This window comes from Mus musculus, chromosome 16 (genome assembly GCF_000001635.26).
Source record: "Mus musculus strain C57BL/6J chromosome 16, GRCm38.p6 C57BL/6J".
In the NCBI taxonomy this organism is placed as follows: Eukaryota; Metazoa; Chordata; class Mammalia; order Rodentia; family Muridae; genus Mus; species Mus musculus.
Genome location: NC_000082.6, coordinates 32,137,661 through 32,165,594, shown reverse-complemented (window position 1 = coordinate 32,165,594; position 27,934 = coordinate 32,137,661). Strand labels below are relative to the sequence as shown.

General features: G+C 47.3%; 1 protein-coding gene across 8 annotated transcripts; it reads left to right on the top strand.

The window, feature by feature from the left end:
- Positions 1-22,810, top strand: Nrros (negative regulator of reactive oxygen species). Of its 8 annotated transcripts, XM_006522074.3 has the most exons (5): positions 32-215; positions 2,198-2,342; positions 3,293-3,357; positions 17,922-18,042; positions 20,590-22,810. In XM_006522074.3, exons 4-5 carry the CDS (start codon positions 17,935-17,937, stop codon positions 22,561-22,563), a joined length of 2,082 nt encoding a protein of 693 aa, XP_006522137.1. In that variant the 5' UTR covers positions 32-215; positions 2,198-2,342; positions 3,293-3,357; positions 17,922-17,934; the 3' UTR covers positions 22,564-22,810. The 8 variants fall into 8 exon arrangements, with proteins under 8 accessions (NP_666181.3, NP_001334110.1, NP_001334111.1 ...); NM_146069.5 differs by having other exon boundaries at positions 1-215; positions 2,198-3,357; XM_006522075.1 differs by lacking the exon at positions 3,293-3,357 and having other exon boundaries at positions 6-215.
- The last annotated feature ends 5,124 nt before the right edge of the window (positions 22,811-27,934 follow it).

Genomic DNA, 27,934 nt, shown 5'->3' with positions numbered 1-27,934 from the left:
GCGGTGGCAGTTCCTTCTAAGACGCGGGCTGAGTGCTGAGTCGCTGAGAGGCGAGCTCTCCATGTGACTTCAGTTTCCGTTGGTTCCTTCCGCAAGTGCTAAAATAATCTGATGCCCCAGAGCGAGTAGGCAGCGCAGCAGCGGCAAGTGCTGTCCAGGAGGCTGGGGCCCTGGAGACGATGCGCCCCGCGGAGCCGCCTGGGCCTGCGGGAGCAGTGAGTATTTCTTGCGTGGGTTCGTTGAGCATTGCCGGGCTACAAGAGGTGGGCGAGCTGGGACCGGGTTGGGTGGTGGGAGGTTAGGCATCAGCTCCCCCACCCCACGCACGCCGCGCTCAGGCTCATTGTGAAGTTGTGGTATCCAGTCTCTCCGCCTCTGGGCTGGATTTGGGGGGGGGGCTACACCTTTGGTGTAGGTGGAAGTCTCAGGAACTCTTACAGCTGAGAGAGGAGGTGTGTGATGTGGGAGAGGCACGTAGGGCTTTACAACCAGCTATGGTTTGATTCCTGGCTCTTTCAGGGAGAGTGTGAACAGGTTAGGGAACTTTTCGGAGCCTCCTTTTTTTTCCTCATCTACACAGTGGTCAGTGCTCCTTGCCTAGTCTGAGTGACCGGACGTCATGAGAGGACGCTGTGAACACTCAGCATACGGGTGTTTGCATCGACTCCTTTGCCCATCAACATAAATTGAGACCCACCATTACACAGGCAAAGACACGGAAATCCATCCACAGTCGCACTTACTTAACCGGGATCTTCCCAGGGTCAGCTGTGTGTGTACATCCAGAAGACAGCAAAAGCCCTTCTCCTAGAGCCTTTGTCCTGGGTAACTTGTGCTGGGGTATTATTTGGTCCACAGCTACCCAAGTGTCAGAGAGAGAGATTAGAGCCAGGCTCTCCTGACTCCTGCTCAGTGCTCTGCTGTGGTCCTCTCGGCCTCTGCAGGCACAGACACACATCCATGGACCTACCCACAGGCTCGCTCGCACTCAGGAGCTGGGCAGGGAAAAGCACTGCTCTCCCTGCAGTTGCTAGCTCACCATTGCGCTGCGGCGATGACCACGTGCCCCACTGTAACTAGGATCGGAGCAGACTAAGGAAGGCTTTCCAGTGTCTCTCTCTGCTACTGACCGTGAGGTACGGACAGTTTTCACGGTGTTTGAGGCCTGGGGACACCCCCTATGAGCTTTATATGTGAGCCCCAGAGTTCCTAGAGGGGGTTATAGACTCATGGGCCCAGAAAAACAAAAAACAAAACAAAACAAAAAACCTCAACACTTAGGTTAAAATCAAAACCAAACAGCCTCACAAGAGAAGGTGCCTTCATTTGACTGGTCCTTCGAGAGAACTCTGGACAATGGTACACACTCCACCAGGCTGTCCTGGAGCTCATTAGCTTCTAAGCCAATCTCCACTGGCCTGACTTGTGAAGCAGGAGGCAAACCCTTTCTCCTTAGTGATAGAACTGTCCGTGGATAGATTCTTGGGGAACTAGCTTCTGTACTGTGTCTAATATAAGCCAGTGACACAGAAGATTGTAACAGGGCCAGCCTCCTTCGTAGTCCCTATTGACTGGAGTCAGGATTGGGATCGGACCAAAATACCTAACAAAACCCAAAGAAACAAAACCTGGACTTCTTAAGGAGGCATGGTCTGGTCGAACAGTAAAATGTAGTCAACAATGCTGAACTGCAGGTCTGAAAATGGCTAAATGATAGAGTTTATGTGATAAAACAGATGAAGGGAGGGAGGGAGGGAGGGAGAGTGTGTGTTTCCCCCCCAAAAAAGCAACCAAGCAGTTGTTATCAGAAGCGGGGGAAATGAAGTTGCTAGACAGACTTTTCAGGACAAACAGAATCAGGGGCTGAGACCCAACGTTTTGTGTCTTCAGTGTGTGACTTTAGCCTCAGCAGAGGGCACAAAGGAGGAAGTAGAACTTTGCCCTGGTTCTCACCAGTGAGGTGGGTACAAAGAACAAGGCTGGGACCAGTGATGCGCTCAGCGTGGCCACAAAGTTCTGTGAGGTCCCCAGGGACTCCCCTCCTCAAGCCCCAGCCTCCACATTTACCACCCTCAGGCACTGTATGTGGGCTCACCTTGAGTGCTGCTGCCTGGCCCTACCTCTAAGAAAGATAACAATCTGGAGGGGATTTCTCTGCAGGAGATAGCATTTGAGGCTCTGACTTTCTTTCACACAGCTTCTGCTCAGTGAACCCTGTCTATCTCTGGTAGCCCTGGTATCTCCTGGCTTTCCTTGTCTCCCTTGGATGCTAAGACTGAGCACTGACCCTCAGCCATCAGCTCTCTCCCTGCCCGGCCTGGGGCCACATCTTTCAACTTCAGGCAAGTTAATGGTCCTTGTAACCACCCACCAAGACACTTGAAACTTCCCCAAGGGGACTGTTCTCAGCCTCAGCCTCCTCAACGTTGGTCTGACAGGTTTTCAAAATTTTGTGTTTACTTAACTAAGGTGATTGACCAGAGGTCAGAAGATGTCATTAGATCCCCTGGGACTGGAGTTAACAATGGATGTGAGCTACCATGTGGTTGCTGGGAATTGAACTCAAGTCCTCTGGAAGAGTAGCCAGTGCTCTTAACTGCTGAGCCGTCTCTCCAGCCCCTACTTACAGGAATGTTTAAAGAGTTCCGTTGTTTTATATGCACTCTGAAGTATTTTAGAAGAGCTGTACTGGTGGCCATGGTATTTGTTTATTTGTTTGCTGTTGATGACTGAATGCAGGACCTTGGGCACGCTAGGTCAGGCTCTTCCACTGATCAGCCAGGTCAGGGTTCTCTTCTGCCTCCCACCCTTTTAAAGTTTTGTTTTGAGAACAGGTCATGAAATTGCACAGGCTGGCCTCAAACTCACCATCTTCCTGTCTCAGCCTCCTCAATGCTGGGATTACAGATGTTTTACAATGCCTAGCGATTTGGCTTTTTTTTCCCTAAATATTTAATCTACCTGTATTTGAATGTGTGTGTGTGTGTGTGTGTGTGTGTGTGTGTGTGTGTGTGTGCGAGCGCACACACACAATATGCATGGAGGAATTCACAGTCTCAGGAGAGAGTATCAAATCCTGTGGAACTGTATTTACATGCAGTCATGAGGCCCCATGTGGGTGCTGGGAACTGAACCCAAGTCCTCTGCAAGAGCAGCACACCCTCTTAACCAGTGAGGCACCTCTCTGACCCTGTCTATTTGTGCTGGGGTATGTGTTTGTTTGTTTAAGATTTATTTGTATTGCTCTTTATTCATTTGTGTGTCTGTGTGTGAGCCTACATTGTACATGCAGGAGCCTTTGGAGACTGGAAGCATTGAATCCTCTGGAACTGGCAATGTTGTTGTGAGCCACCAGAGGTAGGTGCTCCTTGACGTCTATTTTTATATAATAATAATAATAACAACAATAACAAATGAGTTGAGTGGTGGTAGCGCACACTTTCAATCCCAGCACTTGGGAGGCAGAAGGAGGGGAATATCTATGAGTTTGAGGCCAGACTGGTCTACAGAGTGAGTTCCTTGACAGTTAGGGCTATTACAGAGAAACCCTTGAAAAACCAAAAATGAATCAGTGAATAAATAAATAAATAAATAAATAATACAATGAATTGAAGGATAAGTAAAATATGATAAAAATAAGTATAGTAAAATGTTATAAGCAGAAGGTAGGTAGGTGGTGGATATACAGTGGTGCCTGATGACAGACTTTTTCGATTTTGTTCTATGCTAAAGTCTTGTCTTGTCTTTTCTTTTCTTTCCTTTTCTTTTTTCTTTTGGTTTTTCCAGACAGGGTTTCTCTGTGTAGCCCTGGCTGTTCTGGAACTCACTCTGTAGACCAGGCTGGCCTCGAACTCAGAAATCCTCCTGCCTCTGCCTCCCAAGTGCTGGGATTAAAGGCGTGCGCCACCACGCCCGGCTTTCTTTTCTTTTCTTTAAAGATTTAATTATTTTATGTATATGAGTACACTGTAGCTGTCTTCAGACACCCCAGAAGAGGCATCAGATCCTATTACAGATGGCTGTGAGCCACCATGTGGTTGCTGGGATTTGAACTCAGGACCTCTGGAAGAGCAGTCAGTGCTCTTAACCAACTCAGCCATTTCTCTAGCCCCAAGTTTTTTCTTTATATGAAATGCTGGAGGAAAGTTAAGTTGCTAATAATTAATAACTACTCAAATTGCTTCTCATCAACATAAAATTAAAATAATAAAAAACCCTGCAATGTGTTATCATAGGTTATCCTTCAGCTGAACTGTTAGGCTATAAAAAGGAGGGAACTCCTCGAAGGATAAATAGGAATTTGGTAAAAGAAGACCCCAGAAAGGGTCTTTCCTGCTGAGGAACCAGCTTGTGAAATGTGTGATTCAGCTGGGGACCACATGCGTTCCAGGGTGGCTTGGGCTTTGGGGTGTTGAGGTGGAGTTGATGCGGAACTCAGAGACTAGAGTTTGAACGGAAACTCTCCATTCTCCGAGCACTCAGCCACACTTCTGTATGCCTCCAGTCACAGGCACTCAGCCACAGTTTTGTATGCCTCCGGTCCCACAGGGACGCCAGCATTTCTACTAAACTGTGCACTTGTTAGGAGTCCCTGTTAGGTGGTGATCCTTTGTGCCTTCTAAAAGAAACTGAGTTGGAGAGTCGGTATTTTCATTCTGACTCCAGGCTAAAATTAGCCTCAAGTAATCTCTGTGGTCTTTGCGTATGGTGCCCTACAGACTCTGGGTAGTCACCTCCCCCAGGGAAGTCCAAGATTCATGGGCATTGCCAGGAATGGAAGGAGAAGGCATGGCTCCTTCATCTTAGTTTTTCCTTCATAGTGACTCATTAGCACAGAAGACCTCCACTTCCCATTGGTTCACTGGTACCTGGCTTCACCAAGGCATGAGTCTGCCCCCTGAGTGGGGCTGCTGAAGGCTCTGCCGGGTGGTCCTGTTTCCTCTTGAAGAAGCCCTTACTCTTACAGAAGTGACTAGTGGGAATGAACCTGTGAAAAGAACAGAGAAACTAATGCAACGCAGGGTGGGCCTCCGAAGAGATCATGCATTTTTCTCATATACAAAGGGGACACTCATTGCCAGCCACAGCGAGACACACAAGAGCCAGCTGTTACCTGTTGGAGGGAACACACTTGCATTTTTGACAATCTGTGGCTAGACGCATTCTGTGGCCATGGAAGGGACAGAGTGAGCTGACCTCTCTTGGTTTGGATGGGCTAGCCCTGACCACACAAGGAGCCAATTCACTCATCTGTGGCCCTGTGGAAACGGAGGCGTTTGAGCAGATAGTAAGTGCTTGAAGCAGTCTCTATAGGAAAAGCGCTGTTTGGGGTGGTGGGGAGGGGGCTGTTGTAGCCCTTACGCCTCCATTCAAGCAGAAGTGAGGGTAGAGCCTGGCCAGACCTGACATATTTGCTCGGGAGACATCTTGAGCTTTGTATGTGACAAGTGCTTTGGTGCCATTTCACAGAATTCCCCAGGCTGGCTGGCTGCCCTCCCCACTCCATCGTTTTGTTAGGATTTCCAGCTCAAAAACAGTCCTGAGCAGACCCTTGGAAAATTGTGCTGGCCAGATTTTGCTCAACCTGACCCAAGCTAGAGTCATGTGGTAGAGGAAACCTCAGTTGAGAAGATGCCTCCACCAGATGGCCTGTAAGCAAGTTTGGGGGACATTTTCTTGATTAATGATTGATGTGGGAGGGCCCAGCCTACTGTGGAAACACCTGGACAATTATACTGGGTGACATTAAAAAAACAAAAACCAAAAAACAACAAGTTGAGTTAGGCAGTGGTGGCATACAACTTTAATCCCAGCACTTGGGAGGTAGAGGCAAATGGATCTCTGTGAGTTCGAGACCAGCCTGGTCTACAGAGTTAGCTCCAGAACAGCCAGCCAAAGAAGAACAGAGAAATTCTGGAAATTCTGTCTCTAAAAATTGAGAGAGAGAGAGAAAGAGAGAGAGAGAGAGAGAGAGAGAGAGAGAGAGAGAGAGAAAGAGAGAGAGAGAGAACGAGAACACAAGTTGAACAAGCCATGGGAAGCAGGCCAGGAAGCAGCACTCCCCTGTGGTCTCTGCTCCAGTCTTTGTGTCCTCTCCACTTTCCTACCTTGAAATAAGCCCTTCCTGCCCAGTCAATCTTGGCTATGTTGTTGATGCAGAAATGTCTAGATTCTTAGAAACCTAGCCAGGTCAGAAATGCTACTTTTTCTCAAAAGGGTGGCCAACACCAAACTTTGAATAAAAATTTATTTGCCAGAGGGATCATGTGCAACCAATCTTCCCTTCTTCATGCAGAAGAAATGCAGTATGTTCAAGGGGTTACGGTATTCTAGTAATTTCAAATGCTTCCACTCCTTACTGCTCGGCCAGCCTGTGTCTCTGAGACCAACAGAGCAGGGCCCTGGTAGGACAATCATCTGCTTTTGAGGAAGCTCTCCTGCTCTACACATGTTTGAGCACAAGTTGCTTAACAGTGTGTGAGAGGCCATCATGATGCTACTTTCTGAACATTCTTTTAAAACTTAATCATGGGCTGGAGAGATGGCTCAGTGGTTAAGAGCATTGACTGCTCTTCCAGAGGTCCCGAGTTCAATTCCCAGCAACCATATGGTGGCTCACAACCATCTGTAATAGGATCCAATGCCTTCTTCTGGCTACAGTGTATTCATAAAAAATAAAGATAAATAAGTCTTAAAAAAAATAATAATAAAAAAACCCTTTAATTTAGTAGTACCTGCACCACTGCTGGTCTCATTTTATTGGCGAAGACACTTATTAGAATTAAGAATTGGGCCGGGCCGGGCGTGGTGTCGCACACCTTTAATCCCAGCCCTTGGGAGGCAGAGGCAGGCGGATTTCTGAGTTTGAGGCCAGCCTGGTCTACACAGTGAGTTCCAGGACAGCCAGGGTTACACAGAGACACCCTGTCTCGAAACAAAACAAAACACAAACAAGAATTGGAATTAATTATTGTATTATGAAGAGTGCATTGTGAAAGTTGTCTTTCAGAAGTTTTTTTTTTTTTAAGATTTATTTATTTATTATATGTAAATACACTGTAGCTGTCCAGAAGAGGGAGTCAGATCTTGTTACAGATGGTTGTGAGCCACCATGTGGTTGCTGGGATTTGAACTCTGGACCTTCAGAAGAGCAGTCGGGTGCTCTTACCCACTGAGCCATCTCACCAGCCCCCTTTCAGACGTTTTTTATCTCACATTCTTTCTTTGTTTTTTTTTTAAAGATGTATTATTATTATACGTAAGTACATTGTAGCTGTCTTCAGACACACCAGAAGAGGGCGTCAGATCTCATTACGGGTGATTGTGAGCCACCATGTGGTTGCTAGCATTTGAACTCAGGACCTTTGGAGGAACAGTCAGTGCTCTTACCCCCTGAGCCATCTTGCCAGCCTTCATTCTTTTTTTTTTTTTTAATTATTTTATTTATATGAATACACTGTTAGCTGTCTTCAGATACTCCAGAAGAGGACATTGAATCCCATTACAGATGGTTGTGAGCCACCATGTGGTTGCTAGGAATTGAACTCAGGACCTTTGGAAGAGCAGTCAGTGCTCTTAACCACTCCAGGCCCCTTTATTATTATTTATTATTATTTTTTAAATTTTGAAAAATGTCAAGTTATAGGAAGGTTAAATGAAAATAAAATATTTTTTTTTAATCATGATGTTAAATTGAGTAATCAGTTGACCAATTTAGGGAGCATTTTGCCTTTCCCTGACCAAGCCATGAATGAAGGATTTTATGTGTGTGTAGAGATATGTATGTGTATGTATATATGTATGTACATAATTGATAGTAATACTACTTTTGTTTGTTTTTTGAGGGGGAGGGTCCTTAGTCTATACCCAGGGTCTAAAACTCATGGCAGTCCTCCTGTCTCAGCCTTGTGGGATAATAGATGTGAATCACTACACTGGACAAGATTTTGACCTTTGAAGACTCCAAGTCAGTTGTTTTGTAGTGCAGTACAGCCCTGGCTAGGATCCATTTGGGTTTCATCATGACTGGGTTCAGGGTATGCCCTCACACTTGGGGACTGTGAGGACAGAGAATTGCGCTGCTTCCAAAGTTCAGAGCACCTGGACAACTCTAGATCTGAACTTTTGCTGAAAGCTGGAGTCCTACTAATCTTGTACTGAGAATCCAAGGGAGCAAACCTGCCTGCCCGGAACTTTCTGTGCTGCCTGGGACCATGTGAAGTAGTCACAGTGGAGATGCTAAAGCTCTTTATGCTGTGGGCTGAGATCAGCTGCCCTTGCTTCCAAGATCCTAGGTGGCAGCTTCTGTGTGCTTTTACACAAAGGCAGACTTGCTTTCTCTCAGAGCTCTCCCTCTCTCTGCTACATAGTCACACCCTCTGTGTGTTCAGAGTGTCACCTTCGCAAGTGATGCTGCAACCTGCTTCTGATGACCCCTGTCCCCAATTCATAACTTCTTATCTCTAATACAAAATGACTCTGACAGCTACCTGCCTTCTCCACAAAGCCCCATTCTTTATGACTTTAAAAAGCTTCTCCATTTGAGGAGAAAGCTCTTAATTATGTGGTAATGTATGTATGACACTTGCTAACAGCTCCTTTAGCAACAAGGTTGCAGCCCCTTTCCTGGCAGCAGCTGGTATGGCAGGAACAGTTGGAGGGGTGGAGAGGTGAGGATGCCACCCTGTCGTCCCAGTATCCGGAGAGGGCTCCTGGGACTTCCTAGTGGAATATGATAACTGCACTGTTTAATCCCGGTCCCTGCAGTGCAGTGTCTCTTGGGAGCTTTCTGCAGATGTGTAGTCTAGAAGAGTGTTCCCAGCCTGAAAAACTGCTATTTTTAAAGTCTTTTACTTTTTCTCCATCATTTCATGCCTTGCACGCAGGACCTCCCACACCTGCTTGTCTGCTGCACGCTATTACTGAGCTACACCCCAGCCCGGGAACACCAGCCCTTTTAGTCTTTCATTTTGAAAGCCTCAGAAAGTTGATCAGACTGGCCTCAGAGTTGTGATCCTTTGGCCTCTGCCTCCCAAGCTGGCTGGATTACATTCATCACCACTGGTTCTACCTGTTTATCGAATACTGCTTCAAGGCCATTTCATTTACATCGTTAGATATCAGAAAGGAAGCAGAATAGTCCCAGCACTCGGGAGGCGGAGGCAGACGGATCTCTGAGTTCGAGGCCAGCCTGGTCTACAAAGTGAGTTCCAGGACAGCCAGAGCTACACAGAGAAACCCTGTCTCGAAACGAATAAACAAGAAGAAGAGGAAGAGGAGGAGGAGGAAGAGGAGGAGGAGGAGGAGGAGGAGAAGGAGGAGGAGGAGGAGGAGAAGAAGAGGAAGAGGAAGAGGAAGAGGAAGAGGAAGAAGAAGAAGAAGAAGAAGAAGAAGAAGAAGAAGAAGAAGAAGAAGAAGAAGAAGAAGAAGAAAAAAAAAGAAAGCAGAGGTCACCTAGAGTGTTTCAAATGGGAAATGTCATGCAGGAGATTGTCAGAAAATCATGGAAGAGGCTAAGAAGCCAAACAGTAGCCCCTTGGCTCCTTGGCCATGCAGAAATCTGTACCCTCGGTAGGAGGGAGGAAGGGAGGATGGTGGTCCCAGAGTCTGGGGTCACCAGCAAAGGCTCAAGGGGAGAGGGAAGGGAGAGATATTTTGGATTCTCCACTCTCCTGCCCCCTAACCTCCCAGCAGTGCTCCCAGTACGAAAACATACGGTGGGGAACAAGCAGAGCCTTCCGAGCTTGTCGCACGAGGCGGAGCATGGCCAGCTGAGGCCATCATCATTCTGACGATAGATAGCTGTTCACCAGCCTGCAGTGTGCCCACGGATCATCCCTTTCTTCTCTTTAAAAAATATATTTTTAGTTACATGCATGTGGTGGGTATAAACACATACATGAGTGTGTGTGTGTGTGTGTGTGTGTGTGTGTGTGGTACCCCGTGAGGCCAGAAGTGTTGGCTTTTCTGGAGCTGGATTTATAGGAGGTTGTAAGCCACATGACATAAGTACTGGTAATCAAACTCAGGTCCTCTGCAAATGCAGTGAGCTCAATTAACTGCTGAGCCGTCTCTCCAGCCACTTTCCTTGATTGTTAATATAGACCTTTAGATCCAGCCTTCCTAGATAGATGTTCTGAATTTAATTGGTATAGCCATGCAGTCATCCCTCTAGATGTTCACTCTGCTGTCTTTTTTTCTGTACCACACAGAGTTGATACATAAGAACAGCAGTCACCCAAGCTGCTAGGTGCTGTTTGGAGCTCATAAATAATAATTAGGTTATTAGCGGCTTTCATGGTTAATGAAGCACTTTTGCATATACCATCCTCGGCGGCACTCATAAAAGTCCGTGAGTGGATATCATTGCTCCTGTTTTGCAGGAGGACTATCCAAGTCTTGGAGACTTCACACCCATGATGGAGAGTGGAGACAGAATTTAAACTCTGGACTGTCAGGTTCCAAACTCTATCGTCTTTCTATGACATTCTGTTACTTAATGCCAGATGTTGCCCTTACAGGCATGGTGAGATTTATTCCTGTATGTATGTTGGTGTGTGTGTGTGTGTGTATGTATGTATGTATGTATGTATGTATGTATGTATTCTGGGCTAGTTGGCTGGGTTTAAGAGGAAAGAACACATTTAAATTTTGTAAACATTTTGGTGTTTCACAAATTAAAATTACGCTTGTGGGTGTAATTCTCTAGCACACCAGTCTGAAGCATTGTGCAGCCCTGGAAAGCTGCACTCTTGGCCTGCTGTACACATCGAGATTTAGTTTGTCAGTATTCAGGGTACAGCAGCACGTAGCAGCCCACGCATGACAGGAAGTGGAGAAGATTTACTGTGCTGACAATTCCCGTTTCCCTATCTCTCCTCTCTGTGAGCCGCAGGACGTTCAGTGAGATGAGAACGTGAGCGAGCAATTCTTTAGCGTCCTTGGCATTTTCTAAGTTTGGCAACCTTCTCTCAGGATGGGCGGGGATCCCAAAGTTTCAGGGGCGCTTGTATGTGTGTGTGGGAGGGTGCCGGGAGGACAGTGAGGACAGGAGTCCAGATGGCTCTGCATATGCCATCTGTGCCCTGTGCTGCAAATGTGCAGAAATGGAAAGAAGGCCCTGGGCGGGATTCCCAGAGGCTAGCAGGACTGATCCCAGATTGTTTCTGTGGCATCGGGAGCTGACCTGGCCTTCAGTGATTTCTGATAGTCTATTTTTTGCTGGTGGAGCATTCATATCTGTCCAGGATGTTAAATCACCCTTTGGGATGGGTACACATGCTAGAAGAAAAGCAAAGAGGTGGGAGGCAAAGGTGGCCTGTGTGTGTCAGTGCAAGGTCTGTAAGTGTCATGGAAGGTGAGGAGGTTCTTGTTAGCAGGGAGAGACTGAAGAGCTGCCCTGTGGTTCTTCCTGGTGAGGATGGGGCAGATGGACCTGGACCAGGCACTTGATGAAGCTAAAGGAGGTCAGGAATGCCCCAAGGCTGTTAGGTCTCACACTTGGAGGGTTGTCCAAGCAATTACATCTATGGGGGCGGGGTAGGGGGGAATCCCCCAGTTTCCCACTATGGAGCTCAGAGAGGGAGACCTGGACTGCTCTCAGCCCTTGATACTCAGACCATTTGGAATCCTGGATAGACCAGTATCATCCCTGGATCCTTATTCCCCTGGAATTTGTGAAGACGGTGCTGTTACCTCTTCATTGGAGACTTCTGTTATTAGATGTATCATTTCAAGCCTTCCCAGGACTGTTGTTCACACACAGACAAGAGAGCTACAGCTGCACTTCAGAATTTTTTTGATCCATCCAAAGATTGCTTTTTCATTTTCTCAAGTTTTTTTTTTCTTATCCAAGTGAAAACATGCACTTTTTTTGGTGGTGGAGGTGGGGAAGGGCCATATTTAAAAGAGCTAACCGATGTGATAGACATATTTCTGAAATCCGTCTTCTTTGTCTCTACCTCTGCCTCCTCCTCCTCCTCTTTTTTTCAAGACAGGTTTTCTCTGTGTAGTCCTGGATGTCTAGAAACTCACTTTGTAGACCAGGCTGGCCTCAAACTTAGAGATCTGCCTGCCTCTGCCTCCAGAGTGCTAGGATTAAAGGTGTGTGCCACCACTACCTGGCTTGAAAGCCTTCTTTCAGCAAGATAATTAATATATTTATGAGTCCAGAAGCTACAGTTAGTATTTCTATCCGAGTTTCTCCTTCTTTTGTCTATTCATTCATTCACTCATTCATTCATTCATTCACTCATTTGTTATTCGACGCGTTCTCACGACCGGCCAGGAAGAACACCACAGACCAGAATCTTCTGCGGCAAAGCTTTATTCTTACATCTTCAGGAAAAGAGAGCAAGAAGCAAGAGAGCAAGAAGCAAGAGAGAGAGAAAAGCAAGAGAGAGAGAAAAACGAAACCCCTTCTATTTTAAAGAGAACAACCATTGCCTAGGGCGCATCACTCCCTGATTGGCTGCAGCCCATGGCCGAGCTGACGTTCACGGGAAAAACAGAGTACAAGTAGTCGTAAATACCCTTGGCTCATGCGCAGATTATTTGTTTACCAACTTAGAACACAGGATGTCAGCGCCATCTTGTGACGGCGAATGTGGGGGCGGCTTCCCACAGTTCCCCCTTTTTCTTTTAATAAGAGCAAATAGGCCACCCATATTAATGAGAGTGGAGATAGAGGTCAAATCCCCAGTGTGTAGGTAAAGGAGCCATGTACAGGATTAGCTCTTAGGCTCACAGGCTTTTACCCAGAGCAACCCTGACCTGCTCCCGTGTCGTTTTGCCTGGGGGAAGGGAACTAGGACACTGAACCTTCATGAAAGATGACATGTCTCCCTAGAATAGGCTCATATATGCCGCAGAGCCTTTCCATTGCAGTGCTTAGCCTTGCAACTCTCTCGGGCTGCTGAAGCACACTCACTCTATCTCGTGCAATGAGACTAGCCTCGTGAGATATAAGAGCTGAGTGGCCAGCGACCTATTGCTTAAGCATAGATATATCAGGGGAAGCTCCATGTTCTAGTCCTGCAAGCGCCTGGGCAATAACCACCTTGTCTCTCTTAGTTTGGGCCTTAAGCTTACAGACCAATCAAAGAAGCAACACTAATCCACAGCAAAGTGTATCTCCAAATAATATTAATCCCACCCAATTTTTTAAAGAAAGAAAATGCTGAGGAGATCCAATTGGGTAATCCTTTGGTCAGCGACAGGTCCAAGCGCGTGGAGTTGACCTGAAGTCTCAATTCTCGAAGGATCTGTTTAAATTCAGCCATCCAATTCTGTAACATATACTGAAAAAGACTTTTTGACAAATTAGCTGCCCTAGTAAATTTAACATACTGAATGGAAATAACACACAATCCCGGAAACTTTTGTTCACATTCCTGCTGAGTTATTTGTCATAATACATCTAGTTGTTTCTGGACAAGATCTATGAGTTGATTAACCAGCATGAGACCTCCCTGTATCTTGACATTAGCTGAGGCCTGTTCATCTATGACTGTAGTCACTGAGGCTGACAAAGTGTTAATGGTGTCAGTCATCTGGACCTGTCCAGACAGAACCAAGGCTGTCTGAATTAAGGCCAAACCCAGTTCCCAGTTAGTGGTAAAAAGGCAGGAGAATACTTGAGCATTATACATCACCGTCATTGGGAGTGGAAATGTCGACATTATCCCCCAACGCTGCTCTCTCTTTATTATTGACGCCCTGGACATCACCAAGACGAGGGACATTAGTATTCCCTTGGTCAGTCTGGATTTTTCGGGTGAGTCTTTCTGGTACCCAAAATGGGTTGTCTTCATTCTGTGGGAAAACACAGATAGCTCCCCTGGATCTTATCAAGATAGGATCCGGGCCATACCATTTATTATCAAGGACATTTTTCCATTTAACCATCTCATTGGGCCTATCTGGCTCTGAACAATGACGTTCAGCCGCAGTATGGCCATGAGCATCAATATTTAAAAAATTGAGTGTAAAGAGTGCCAAAGACACCGACACTCTTGGTGCTCGGGGTACAGTCTCCTCAAAAGTTCCCCTCTTCTGTTTTATAAGATAGGCTTTGAGGGTGCGATGCGCACGCTCAACAATACCCTGTCCTTGAGGGTTGTATGGAAGTCCAGTCAGGTGGGTTACGTCCATCTGACGGCAGAACTGCTGAAATTTTTGCGACGTATAAGCTGGTCCATTATCAGTCTTAAGGAGTCTGGGTTTCCCCCAAGCACTCCATGCCTCAAGACAATGTTGAATCACATGTGAGGCTTTTTCTCCAGTTAACGGAGAAGCAAACATGATGCCAGAACATGTGTCAATGGACACATGGAGATATTGAAGTTTTCCAAAGGAAGAAACATGTGTAACATCCATTTGCCAGACCTGTAGAGGTCGAATACCGCGTGGGTTAATTCCCACATGAGGAACTGGCAAGAACTCACAGCAGCTTTGACATTGAGTAACAATGTCACGGGCTTCTTTTCTTGTCAAGGAGAAACGACTGCGTAATGTTTCAGCCGTCACATGAAAATTATTATGAAAATTTCTTGCAGCCTCTACCGGGGATGATAGGGCAGCAGCCACCACTTTAGTGGCCTTATCTGCCAAATCATTTCCCAGAGCCATGGGGCCAGGTAGGCCTGAATGGGCTCTAACATGAGTAATATAAACAGGAGATCTTCTAGATAACAAAACTAATTGTATCTGCTGAAAAATATTGGCAACTCTACTGGAAGGCTTAATCACTCCAGCCACTTCTAAAAGATTTACTGCATTTACCACATAACAGGAATCTGACACAATATTAAGGGGTTCTAAAAAGGTTTTTAAAACTTCTAAGACCACTAAACATTCTACCACTTGAGGTGAATTTTCATTATATTGTTTGGATACCACTTTACCATTAGCCACATAGGCACCTATGCCAGTTTTTGATCCATCAGTATATACCACAATCCCATTTTTAAGTGGGTTTCTTACTGTTATTTGTGGAAACACAACAGATTGATTTTGGGCAAACTGTAAGATTGGATGTTTTGGATAATGGTTATCTATTTTTCCTGAAAAGGAGGTAACTAAAACTGCCCAATCATTAGATGCGGCTGCCAAGGTTTGAACCTGTGCAGCGGTATAAGGTACAATTAAAAGATATGGACTTTGCCCAAAGTGGGTGATTGCTGCTTTTAGGCCTTTAAGGGCAAGCTGTGCAATTGCATCAGGATACCAATCTATTATTTTAGCTGGGGATACGTTTGGATGGATCCACAACAATGGCCCATTCTGCCACAAAACTGCAGTTGGCAATTGTGCTGTCTTAAAGACACACAAACTGAAAGGTTGCGAATCCTCAATACGTTGTAATTGTGCATTCTGTAAGGCTTTTTCCACCTTTTGTAAGGCCTGGTTAGCAGCTAGAGTAAGAGTCCTAGGGGAGGAGATATGAGGATCTCCTTCTAAAATACTAAACAAAGGCCTTAACTCAGCGGAAGGAATCTTTAAAAAAGGTCTGAGCCAATTAATATCTCCCAACAGCTTTTGAAAATCATTTAAGGTATGGAGGTGATCTCTTCTTATCTCTACCTTTTGGGGCACAATCTTATCTGGGGACACCACAGAGCCCAAGAATTGTCCTGTATCAGAAATTTGGACCTTTTCTGTGGCTATCTGTAGACCCCACTGACTTAAAGTTTTAAGTAGAAAAGGATATGCCTTTTGTAGCATGGTAAGGTCTTTATGGCACAGGAGGATGTCATCCATGTAAAGGAGCAAAATTAAAGAGGGGAATTGTTCCCTCACTGGCAAAAGAGCTTCTTGTATATAAAGCTGGCACATTGTAGGACTATTGGACATTCCCTGTGGTAAGATCTTCCATTGATACCTCTTATCAGGTTCAGCAGAATAAGCTCTCTGACCCGTTAACAAGTCAAAAGTCCAATCTCTCTGCTCTGGAGTTAAAGCAGCAGCGTTTGCTCGGTCCTGCGCCTGTGCAGCCTCTCGCCACAGAGATCTCCATTCCAAATATTTGGCCATACTAGGGAGAGCGGCTTTTGCAATCATTTGCCAGTCAGCAGGCGTTAGTGCCATACCAGCGAGCCTGTCTAACTGCACCAAGGTGAAATTAGCATTGGTTCCGTATTTACGAACCGACTCGGCAATTTCCTTAATCTGTACGTATTCTACCGGAGCGTGGACACGCCCACCCTCGGCTCCTTCAAAGACTGGAAATGCCTGTTCTATTTTCCTTTGTTCCTCTCGGGGAATGAATGAGTCTGCGCACTGCCTCTCTGCGCACTGCCCCTCTGCGCATTGCTGACGCACTACGGGCTGACGCACTACGCAGGGCGGGGACTCCGCATAGGGCGGGAGTGCACCTGGTAGCCGATTGCCCTGAGGCCAATCAGCAAACTGGCCTTCGCCAGCCGCTTTTGGCTTTTTCCTTAAATGACTAGTTAGCACTTTACTTGGCGGCTGGTATCCTTTTCTTTCATAATGAGCCGCTTTTTTCTCCCAGTCTGTTTCTTCAGAGCACAGGCTCCTTCTCCTAGAGACCTCCGCTAATCGATCTTTTTTCTTTTCTTTTTTCTTTTTCTTCCTTCTAATCTCTCCCCAGGTATTCCTACCTGACCTTAACTTTTCCTCGGGTTCAAGACCCTTGGAAAGGCCTGTATACTTACCGTTTCTCCTTGCTCCTACTCTCTCTCCCCGCTTTACTTCTGATAGACTGTCCTGAATTTCCTCTAGAATTTTCAGCCCTATCTTAAGCACTATATAACATGTGAAAAGGAACAGAAGGGCTTCTAACACTAGAAAAAATTTAAGGCCAAACATAACTTGTAAAGCCATTTTCCACTTTACTTCTGATAGACTGTCTTGAATTTCCTTAGAAAGTTCAAGATCAGACTTACCTCGTTCCCCAGCTGAAAAGTTCTGAATTCATACAGTTGAATCCTTCTTAACAGTCTGCTTTACGGGAACCTTTATCACCGTCGTTCCCCAGCTGATGAGTTCTGAATTCGGCAGTTGAATCCTTCTCAACAGTCTGTGTTACGGGAACCTTTATAAACGTGATCCGCAGTTCTGGTTCTGAAATGAAGTATCCCTCCTGCGCCAGTCCGGAGTTTTTTCTCGTCCCGGAATTCGGCACCAATTGTTATTCGACGCGTTCTCACGACCGGCCAGGAAGAACACCACAGACCAGAATCTTCTGCGGCAAAGCTTTATTCTTACATCTTCAGGAAAAGAGAGCAAGAAGCAAGAGAGCAAGAAGCAAGAGAGAGAGAAAAGCAAGAGAGAGAGAAAAACGAAACCCCTTCTATTTTAAAGAGAACAACCATTGCCTAGGGCGCATCACTCCCTGATTGGCTGCAGCCCATGGCCGAGCTGACGTTCACGGGAAAAACAGAGTACAAGTAGTCGTAAATACCCTTGGCTCATGCGCAGATTATTTGTTTACCAACTTAGAACACAGGATGTCAGCGCCATCTTGTGACGGCGAATGTGGGGGCGGCTTCCCACACTCATTCATTCATTCATGGTATATATCTCAAGCTCATGTATGCATCAGGTAGCAATGAGTTTCAGAGAGGAAGACTGCAGAGCGGCAAAGCACAGGACACTCTGGGACCTCAGCCCTGGCACTCAAGTCCTTTGCATCCCCCCGTGCTCCCCCTTTGGGGTTTCAGAGGTCAGCCAGCTGACCATTAAATGCCATAGGCAAAACAAAATGAGCTCTTGCCACGCTGTCAGTGAAAGGTTGGCTGAGCTGAGAAATTTGAATATCTGTGGTTTTCCACCTTCTTGTAGTTGTGGGCCTCTAAGACCAGACACATGTGGGAACTAGCTGGCTCCTTCTGCCCCGTGGTGATCAGCCCTCTTGGCTAATCTGCCTTACTCAGTTCTTCCTGGTCTTCTGTCCACAGAGCTGTGCCTGAGATGGAGTTCCCGCCCCTCTGGCTTTGCCTGGGTTTTCACTTCTTGATTGTGGAATGGAGGAGCGGACCTGGGACAGCCACTGCAGCTTCCCAAGGAGGCTGCAAGGTGGTGAGTTTCTCCATGGGTTCTAATCTCTCTCTCCTTTGCCCCTGTCCTAATGAGGCCTGGTCTGCTTGGGAAGTGGATGACTTGTCAATCGAAGCTCCATTAATGCTTCCAGAGTCACTGAGGGAAACACACCAGCACCAGAGAAGTCCTGCCTTCAAGGCCATGAGTGAGCCAACAAAGATGGCTTCAGCAACTCTGCAGAGAACATGTACCCAAATGGTACTGCAGAGCAAATGCTCATGACCAAGCCTACGTCTCTGAAGACCCAGCGCTGGGGTGTCTTGAGCCTTTGAAGGTTTTTTGTCTGCACATGGAGATAGAGGCGGACTCTAGAAATTTGCCTGTAACTGAAGAATAGCAAATGTCTGTATGAGAAACACGTGCCTGTTGGGGCGTTACCCAAGCCCAAGAACTGGAAAGACAAATTGGAAGCCAGAGTTAATCCTTATATTCAAGATCTTTTTCAGTGTATTCGACGCTAGATAAAGAAAGTGTTCTAAAGGCGATTAATCTTAAAGATGGTGGCTATCGCGGTTCTAACCTGCTTGTGGGAACCAGTAGCCACTGTGTTTGAGGACGCTCCAGTATGATGAAAGTCCGCCTGAATTTAAATCCTAGCCCCACTACTGTTTAGCTGGTGATACAAAGTCACTCTGTGCCAGTGTCTTCACCTGTAAAATAGAAGTAATGATAATACCTGCTGGTCATGGGGGCACATGCCTGACAACCCAGTTCTCAGGAAGTGGAGACAGGAGGGCTAAGAGTTCAAGGCCAGTCTCAGTTACATTTCAAGTTCAAGGCCAGTCTGGGCTACATGAGACTCCATCAATAATAATGATGATGATAACTAATAATTTCTACTAATGGAATCGTGATATTGGGTGCTGTGGTGATTGGATGTATTTATAACAACCCCCAAGACGGTGGCATGTGTTTTACCGAGTATCGTTACTGTGGTAGTATCACTGGCAGTCCAGCCTCTTTTGACTGCCACTGTTCCCTTACAGAGGCAACAATGGGCTTAACTTCTGTAGCTCTGGGGGTCACCAGGCATAGGAAGAGAAGGGAGTAAAGTATGGGTTATTCAGCTGATTCTCAGGGCTCAGTCTGGACTCTGCCTGGGGGATGTGGTACGGACTTGGCCATCACAGAAGTCAAGCAATGGGTTCCTCTGGCTCTTATGATTTGAGGGGTCTGGAAGTTTAGGCGTTAGACTCTTGTTCTTCATTACACGAGCCATTCAACCTTAGCATCAAATGGACACGGTAAAGTTGGCTGTGTGCTCGGATGGCCACACCATCCTTTGCAACGCTTTGGTGAATCCATGGGAATTACAAAGATCTGATCTCCCTCTGACTACAGCAACTGTGGAGGAGCAGGCTCCATTACAGGCTGAAGCAAGCCCCTGAGTTCAGTGCTGTCCAGAGAGGCCTCGGGAAAATCAAGAGATACACCTGTCTCTCAGTTCGGAGGTTCAGTTTATAAAAAGTCAGCTCTTAACACATTAATGCAATCCCAATATTAATGCAGTAGGCCTGGGAGGGGGAGTTGAGGTAGGAAGGAACCTGAAAAAGTCATTCTAATGTCTATGCTGAAATTAAAAAAGAAAAACAAACAACCCCCCCCCCAAAAACTCGAGTGTTCAACAATGAGCAGCTTAATTAATTAGCACATGCTGGTAATTACAGTTGACATGCTGACACTTATTAGCCATAATAAATGTGATTTGCATACTCAATCCTTGAAAAAAATTCTATGAGAAAATTACAAGCATAATGGTTAGTGACTTTTATCTGAGAGGGAGGCTGAGACTATCTGAGGGTCTCCCTTTCTTTCTTTCTTTCTTTTTTTTTTTTTTTTTTTGAGGCAGGATCTTCTTATATAGTCCTGACTGGTCCCTAACTCTTTAAGTAGTCCAGATTGCCTCAAACTCTCAGAGATCCTCTTGCCTCTATCTCCATGGGTCCAGGGATTAAAGGCTTGTGCTACCATGCCCAGTTTCTTTCTGTTGTTGTTGTTGTTGTTTTAAAGGTGTATTTTATGTATATGAGTACACTGTAGCTGTTTTCAGACACACCAGAAGAGGGCATCAGATCCCATCACAGATGGTTGTGAGCCACCACCTGGTTGCTGGGAATTGAACTCAGAACCTCTGGAAGAGCAGTCAGTGCCCTTAACCTCTGAGCCATCTCTCCAGCCCCTAAGTTTTATTTTAATAACCCAGTAAAGAATTTGAAGCTGCAAGAGGTTAGTTAGTTCCTTGCTCAGGGTCAAATTAACAAACTATAGAACCCAAACCTGGGCATCTTCGTATTAGCCACTGCGCCTTCCAAGAGCGAGGCCTCTTACACAACTTCATTGCACTTTGCCTTGGAGGTTGGCTGTTTGGTACTCACTGGCCTTGCCCTCCTGACCAACCTGTAGAAAGCAATAGTATTGCTTTTCTTACCGTTCTTCTCTGGACACCTAACCCAACACCTTCTGGCTAGCTGTTTGCTTTTGCAAACTACATTTCTGTGAATTAACCTCATGTGTTTGTGGACCTAGGTCGACGGAGTCGCTGACTGCCGGGGTCTGAACCTTGCTTCGGTACCCAGCAGCCTCCCACCCCATTCCCGGATGCTCATTCTGGATGCTAACCCTCTCAAGGACCTGTGGAACCATTCCCTCCAGGCCTACCCACGCCTGGAGAACCTCAGCCTGCATAGCTGTCACCTGGACCGTATCAGCCACTACGCCTTCCGAGAGCAAGGCCACTTACGCAACCTGGTTCTGGCAGACAACCGCCTCTCGGAGAACTACAAGGAGTCAGCCGCAGCACTCCACACCCTGCTGGGACTTCGGAGACTGGACTTGTCTGGAAACTCCCTGACCGAAGACATGGCGGCTCTCATGCTTCAGAACCTCTCCTCGTTGGAGGTTGTGTCCTTGGCAAGGAATACCCTCATGAGGCTCGACGACTCTATCTTTGAGGGCCTGGAACACCTTGTAGAGCTAGATTTGCAGAGAAACTACATCTTTGAGATCGAGGGCGGGGCGTTTGACGGCTTGACTGAGCTGAGGCGTCTCAACCTTGCCTATAACAACCTCCCCTGCATTGTGGACTTCAGCCTCACCCAGTTACGGTTCCTCAACGTCAGTTATAACATCCTAGAGTGGTTCCTGGCAGCCAGGGAGGAGGTGGCCTTCGAATTGGAGATACTGGACCTGTCTCACAACCAGCTGCTCTTCTTCCCACTCTTGCCTCAGTGCGGCAAGCTGCACACCCTCCTGCTCCAGGACAACAACATGGGCTTCTACAGGGAGCTTTACAACACCTCCTCCCCGCAGGAGATGGTGGCCCAGTTCCTTCTTGTGGACGGCAATGTGACTAACATCACAACTGTCAACCTCTGGGAGGAGTTTTCCTCCAGCGACCTGTCAGCTCTTCGCTTCCTGGACATGAGCCAAAACCAGTTCCGGCACTTGCCGGATGGTTTCCTGAAGAAGACACCTTCCCTTTCCCACCTGAACCTCAACCAGAACTGCCTGAAGATGCTCCACATCCGGGAGCACGAGCCGCCGGGAGCACTCACCGAGCTGGATCTGAGCCACAACCAGTTGGCAGAGCTGCACCTGGCTCCGGGGCTCACGGGCTCCCTCAGGAACCTCCGGGTGTTCAACCTGAGTTCCAACCAGCTCCTGGGGGTCCCCACTGGCCTTTTCGACAATGCCAGCAGCATCACTACAATCGACATGAGTCACAATCAGATCTCACTTTGTCCTCAGATGGTGCCCGTAGACTGGGAGGGGCCTCCCAGTTGTGTGGATTTCAGAAACATGGGCTCTTTGAGGAGCCTTTCTCTGGACGGCTGTGGGCTGAAGGCATTACAAGACTGCCCGTTCCAGGGGACCTCCCTCACTCATTTAGACCTGTCTAGCAACTGGGGGGTTCTGAATGGGAGCATCAGCCCTCTCTGGGCTGTTGCCCCGACATTACAGGTCCTGTCTCTCAGGGACGTGGGCCTTGGTTCTGGCGCTGCAGAGATGGACTTCTCTGCGTTTGGGAATCTGCGGGCGTTGGATCTGTCGGGAAACTCCCTGACCAGCTTCCCAAAGTTCAAGGGCAGTTTGGCCCTTCGGACTCTCGACCTCCGCAGAAACTCTCTCACGGCCCTCCCTCAGAGGGTTGTGTCCGAGCAGCCTCTGAGGGGTCTGCAGACCATCTACCTCAGCCAGAACCCTTATGACTGCTGTGGGGTGGAAGGATGGGGGGCCCTGCAGCAGCACTTCAAGACTGTTGCGGACTTGTCCATGGTCACTTGCAACCTCTCTTCCAAGATCGTCCGTGTGGTGGAGCTGCCCGAAGGCCTGCCTCAGGGCTGTAAGTGGGAACAGGTGGACACTGGTCTCTTCTACCTCGTGCTCATCCTGCCCAGCTGCCTCACCCTGCTGGTGGCCTGTACTGTCGTCTTCCTCACTTTTAAGAAGCCTTTGCTTCAGGTCATCAAGAGCCGCTGCCACTGGTCCTCCATATACTGACCCGTGTGCCAAGGCTAGAGACTTGGTTTTTCCTCGAGGATGCGTCTCTCCGCTGGATCTTTACTTTTGCAGGGGTCGAGTGTGATGCATTGAAGGTTAAAACTGAAATTTGAAAGAGTTCCATCCTCAGTCCCATTAACTTCTCCTCCCATCCGTGTGATTTATCCTCATTGTCCTGGTGAAATATTTATTAAACGACATTCTGTGAGAATAAAGGGTGTGCCTCATAAATATTTTAAAAATCAAATGCATCTTGTGTAATGTCCTTCAATGGTTTCTCTTGGGTTATTTTTCAATGATCTTTCTTTGGGGGACATCCATGCAGGCTAAGGGTGACAGTCTGATGCCACCTGACAACAAATATATCTCCTACTGTATGTCTGGGGAGGGTGAGTGACAGCATCCTGGAGATTTACCCAGGACAAGAATCTGAAGGTACTGCTGAAGGGTCTGGCACCAGATGTGAACTCCCCACTGTGGTATTGGCCGATTGCCACAGCAGCGAGAAAGAAGTTGTGGTAGGACCCTTTCCAGATGTCCTGGGTTCACATCTGGAGTCTCTAACAGACAGACATAATGCTTCCATGGACAAGCTAAGAGAAGAGTAACTCAGCCTGAGTTTGTACTGTCTGTGACCTACGGGCTGTGCTTGCTCTGAGGGAAAACAGGAATATTCAGGAAGGAAGGCAACCCAAGCCTCCTCCCTGTTGAACCCGCCCCACCCCCATCACCCCCATCACTTTGAAAGCAAAGTTCAGCCTCTGCTCACCAGGTTCATGAAGACCTCTCATTCTTCCAAGAAAAGCAGAACCTTCATGTGCTCCTCTCTGGGGGAAAATATAAAGACGCAGTGGCGACCCTTTTGGTAATTACACGTTTACACAGCCGCTGCTTCTCATCTCCACTCTCCATGTCACAAGAGAATTATACGAAATGAAGAGAGGACACCTGAGAGGACTGGAACCCTGCAGACTGATTTCTACCACTGTGTAATTTCAACAGTGGAGTTAAGGCAAATCAAAGATAAAACCGATTGTCTTAACTTGGCAAAGCAGAGTTTCCATTGAATGCCCTTCAGAGGTGTTTCCGAAAGGCACCGCATCCCATGGCGTCAGTGGTAACCCTTAGATGGTGTTAGACTTTGCCCTTCTAGTCACCCACCGTTCCTATCATCGTGCACGACCCTGGCTTAGTGCCTCATGCCTCTTATGCTGCCTTCAAGCCTCTGTTCAGCCCTGCTAGGCAAGCTCTCTCAAGCCACTGCTCACAAAACCAGGCTCTCCTAATCACTCCCCCCAAGGCATCCCCCCACCCCCGTGCTATCTCCGCTAATAAGAGCCGTTCCACGGGCTGGAGAGATGGCTCAGTGGTTAAGAGCACTGACTGCTCTTCAAAAGGTCCAGAAGTTCAAATCCTAGCAACCACAACCACATAGTGGCTTACAACCATCCCCAATGAAATCTGACACTCTCTTCTGATGTGTCTGATGACAGCTACAGTGTACTTATATATAATAATAAATAAATCTTTTTTTTTTAAGGAGCCATTCCAGGGGCCCTGCTATTTTCCAGAGAGATAACTAGCCTCTTAGACAAAGGAACTTAGTCAGTGGCTGGTCTTGAGTTGTTAGTATGCCAGGCTTTAGTCAGTTGGTGCTTTGAGGATTTCCCAATGAATGGTTGATCCTACCTGATTACAGTATCCTGAGAATTTAGCCAAAGGATCCTGGGAAGTTCTGAACACTCTGGGGAGGCTGAGGATCGATCTCAGGTGGGTGGGGGCAGAGGAGGGTGTGTTACCATTGGTGCCACCATGGTAAAAGCAGTGATTTTGAGAATGTGGCCAAAGCCATCCCTTAATCCTGGATCCACAGTTCACGCTACTGCCAGGGCCACAGGTCATTGTCACAGCCTCCAGCTACTGTCCAATAAATGTCCCATAAGTTCTCCCGTGCCACCAGCTGATGCACAGCCTGGAGCAAGTGCATGGTTAACTGACTGTAGGTCCTGTGACTGGCTGCCAACAGGATGCACACTGAACACATGATGTGCCTCTAGGTGGGATGTTTTCCCGACAGTGGGCTGTGCTTCTTGCAGATGCTTTCCAAACATGGGAAAGAAGAAAGATGCTGTAAAGATAAAAAGGAGGAGCAAAGAAGGACCACCCAGTTTTAGGCAGGCATGTGCATTTTAGCAGAGAGCCTCTAGAGGTAGGTTCTTGGCATAAGGGATTGGACTCAAATGATGGAAACTTCAAAGGGAATTACTGTCCTTTGGGGAGATGTTTGGGGTCTGTGAGGCCCTTTGAAGATCCTTAAGTCATACTATGTGACCACTATTCTTAGGAACCATCCTGGTAGGACCAGTGTCAGAATTTGGGATCCCAGCTACTATCTGTGGCTTCAGAAGACCATGACCGCCCAGCTGAGTTTGTTCTATCACTAGTGTCTGAAGGCTTCTTTCATGAAGTGTGGTTAGTGCAGGTACATTTTCAAGAAAGGATAATTGTAATTTTAATCGTGTGTGTGTGTGTGTGTGTGTGTGTGTGTGTGTGTGGCTGTGCGTGCACAGGAGGCAGTGGAGGATAGAAGTTTTAGACCCCCTGGAGCTAGTGTGGCAGGTGGTTGTGATCCATTTGGTGTGACTTCTGGGAACCAAACCCCAGCCTTCCACAGGAGCAGGACTCTCTCTCTCTCTCTCTCTCTCTCTCTCTCTCTCTCTCTCTCTCTCTCTCTCTCGCCCCCCTCTCCCTCTCCCCATGGCAACTCCACTGGTCTCTCAAACCTTGGGGCCAGTGAACTCATCCAAGAGCAGCTTCCCGATAAACCTGCCTTTAATATAATCTAATCTAGCTTGAATTGGCTCATTTCGTCACTGTGGAGGACAAATAACCTATCAACACCCTTTTCCTTAGCCCCGCTGTCTGCTCCCCTTAGCCATCACAACACACACACTCTCTCTTTTGGCCAAAAAACATCTCCCGTGGTAGATTTGGGTAACATTTAAGTCAATTTGTAATATGATGAGATATGCCACCTCCTTCTTCAAGTCCACCCATAATGAGTCAGAGGGAAGCTACCCTCAGGGTTAGTCTTCCTGGCTCTGCCTGTCTTCTTAGCATTCTGTGGCTTTTGGATGCAAAATGTAGGGTTTTCCAAGCTGGCATTACTAAGTACAGAACTTTATCACTGGGGTACCCATAGGAACCAGATAGTTCAAGCAAGAGCAAAGACCCCAAGGCACTCCCAAGGGATGGTTTACAAGGGGGCAGTTAGGGAAAAGCGTCCCAGAAAGGACAAGGCACCTAGGCGGGGCTGGTGACACAGAACTTCCACTCATCCCTAAGCCCTTAGGGTAGGGACCAAGAGGGCTTAGAGGAGCTGCCTAGATGCCAGGCAGAGATGTGAATTTAACAGACCACCCTGAGAGAAGTGTGCAGCCAGCCCAAGAAACACCCACAGGGAGACGTTTGGAAATCCCTGACCTCCCATGTCTCCCCTCCAAGCTGCTGAGGCTCCAATTCAGCCAAATCAGCCTCCCAGGTGGGGTGGACCACAGAGCTCGAGTTGCAGAGGAAATTATCTGGCACATTGAATCAACAAACAGTGGGGGTGAATGGATAGATAGATGACCAGAGGGAATCAATCAAACTAAGGGCCATGCAATTCCTTGCAACCGGGTTGGTTAGACCTCCGCAAATTTCTAATAACTCACTTTGTACTTCTAGGGAGACCTCCAGCTTTGGCTTTGTGACTGATTGTCAAAATCTGAATGTCTGTGAATTGTGCCAACAAAGAAGCCTTGCATCTTCTCCTGTATTCTGAATGTTCTTGTATCTGAGTATTCTGGCATCTGGCAACTTCCTACCCACAGTCTGGCTATGTAGGAGATCTAAGGCAAACAGCCATTTGGGTCCCACCAGAGAATTCTGGTAACAGGCCCTGAGGCTCTCCTGTCTCCAGTGTACTGAGTGAATGTTCACAGGGAGGGGAGGAGGAAGAAGAGGAAGAGAAGGAGGAAGAAGAAGAGGAAGAGAAGGAGGAAGAGGAAGAGAAGGAAGAGGAAGAGGAGAAAAAGGAGGAGGATGATAAGGAGAATAAGAGAGAGAGAGAAAGAGATACCAAAATGTCTGGATTATATAGGGAAGAGCCTCTGGGAGAAGGGCAGCCCAGCTGCTGTGCTGGAAAGTTCAGGGTTGGGGGCAGGGTATACCAGATAGGGACTGAAGGATGCTGGGAGGACCAGGAGGACAGGACTGCTTTGATATATAAAATATGCACCTCAGAGCCGGGCAGTGGTGGTGCATGCCTTTAGTCCCAGCACTTGGGAGGCAGAGGCAGGTGGATTTCTGAGTTCGAGGCCAGTCTGGTCTACAGAGTGAGTTCCAGGACAGCCAGGACTACACAGAGAACCCCTGTCTTGAAAAACCAGAGAGAGAGAGAGAGAGAGAGAGAGAGAGAGAGAGAGAGAGAGAGAGAAGAAAATATGCACTTCAGTACGCCTTTGTACAAGGGTCCAAAACCAAACAGGTGTTACTGGAAGATACAACTTGTGGCTGGAGAGATGGTTTGTGTGAGGGACACAGTAAAGAAACAACCTAAACGGCGGCAGTTTTATTGTAGATAAGAAAGAGAGAGCATCCAGAGAAACTGGAAGAGTCCAGAGCAAAGAGAACAAGAAGCAGATTGGACATGCCAGGGCTAGGGAGGACAGGAGGGTGAGGGGAAATCACTCAGGTTATGAGGATGAAAAGCTGCAGGGAGGGAAACCTGTGAGCAGCCAGGGGAGGTGAGAAGGGCCAGGCTGTTGGTGAGGGCTTTGGGATACAGAATGGGTTCCTGTGAATAGGGACTGAGGGAGTCTGGAGGCCAGCATGGGCTTTGATATGCAAGCCACAGGGATGTGTCAATGGAAAGCCATATGTATGTTCCTTTTGCCAGAGGCAGGTGAAATTACTCCCTTTGGTGGACAGAAAAGCTGTTTCACGGTTTCTGAGGAATGCTGGCTTTCATCTAACCACCAGAAATCCTTCTACAGTCCAGTTTGAGTTAAGCCAAGACTGTCATTTACGGACATATGCGTTTCCTGAGACCTAACAAGGGCTCAGTGGTTAAGAGCACATGATGTTCTTCCATAGGACTGGAGCTGTTTCCAGCACCCTTGCCAGGCAGCTCACAACACCCTTGGTCCAGGGGATTCAATACCCTAACCTCCGTGAGCACACACACAGGCAGGCACAGACACACACACAGACACAGACACACAAACAAAATAAAACAGAACACAGCGCATTCTTTCTCATATACAGAACAGAAACTGAAGGGGCTTGACGGGGAGTGTGTTTATGTGCAGGTGTGAGCATGGTCCTGTGA

Bases quoted from the DNA above. Each gene is read 5' to 3' on its own strand.
- Nrros (NM_001347181.1), top strand. From the start codon at position 17,935: ATGGAGTTCCCGCCCCTCTGGCTTTGCCTGGGTTTTCACTTCTTGATT. The intron at 18,043-20,589 runs GTGAGTTTCTCC...TTGTGGACCTAG, and splicing joins CCCAAGGAGGCTGCAAGGTG to GTCGACGGAGTCGCTGACTG.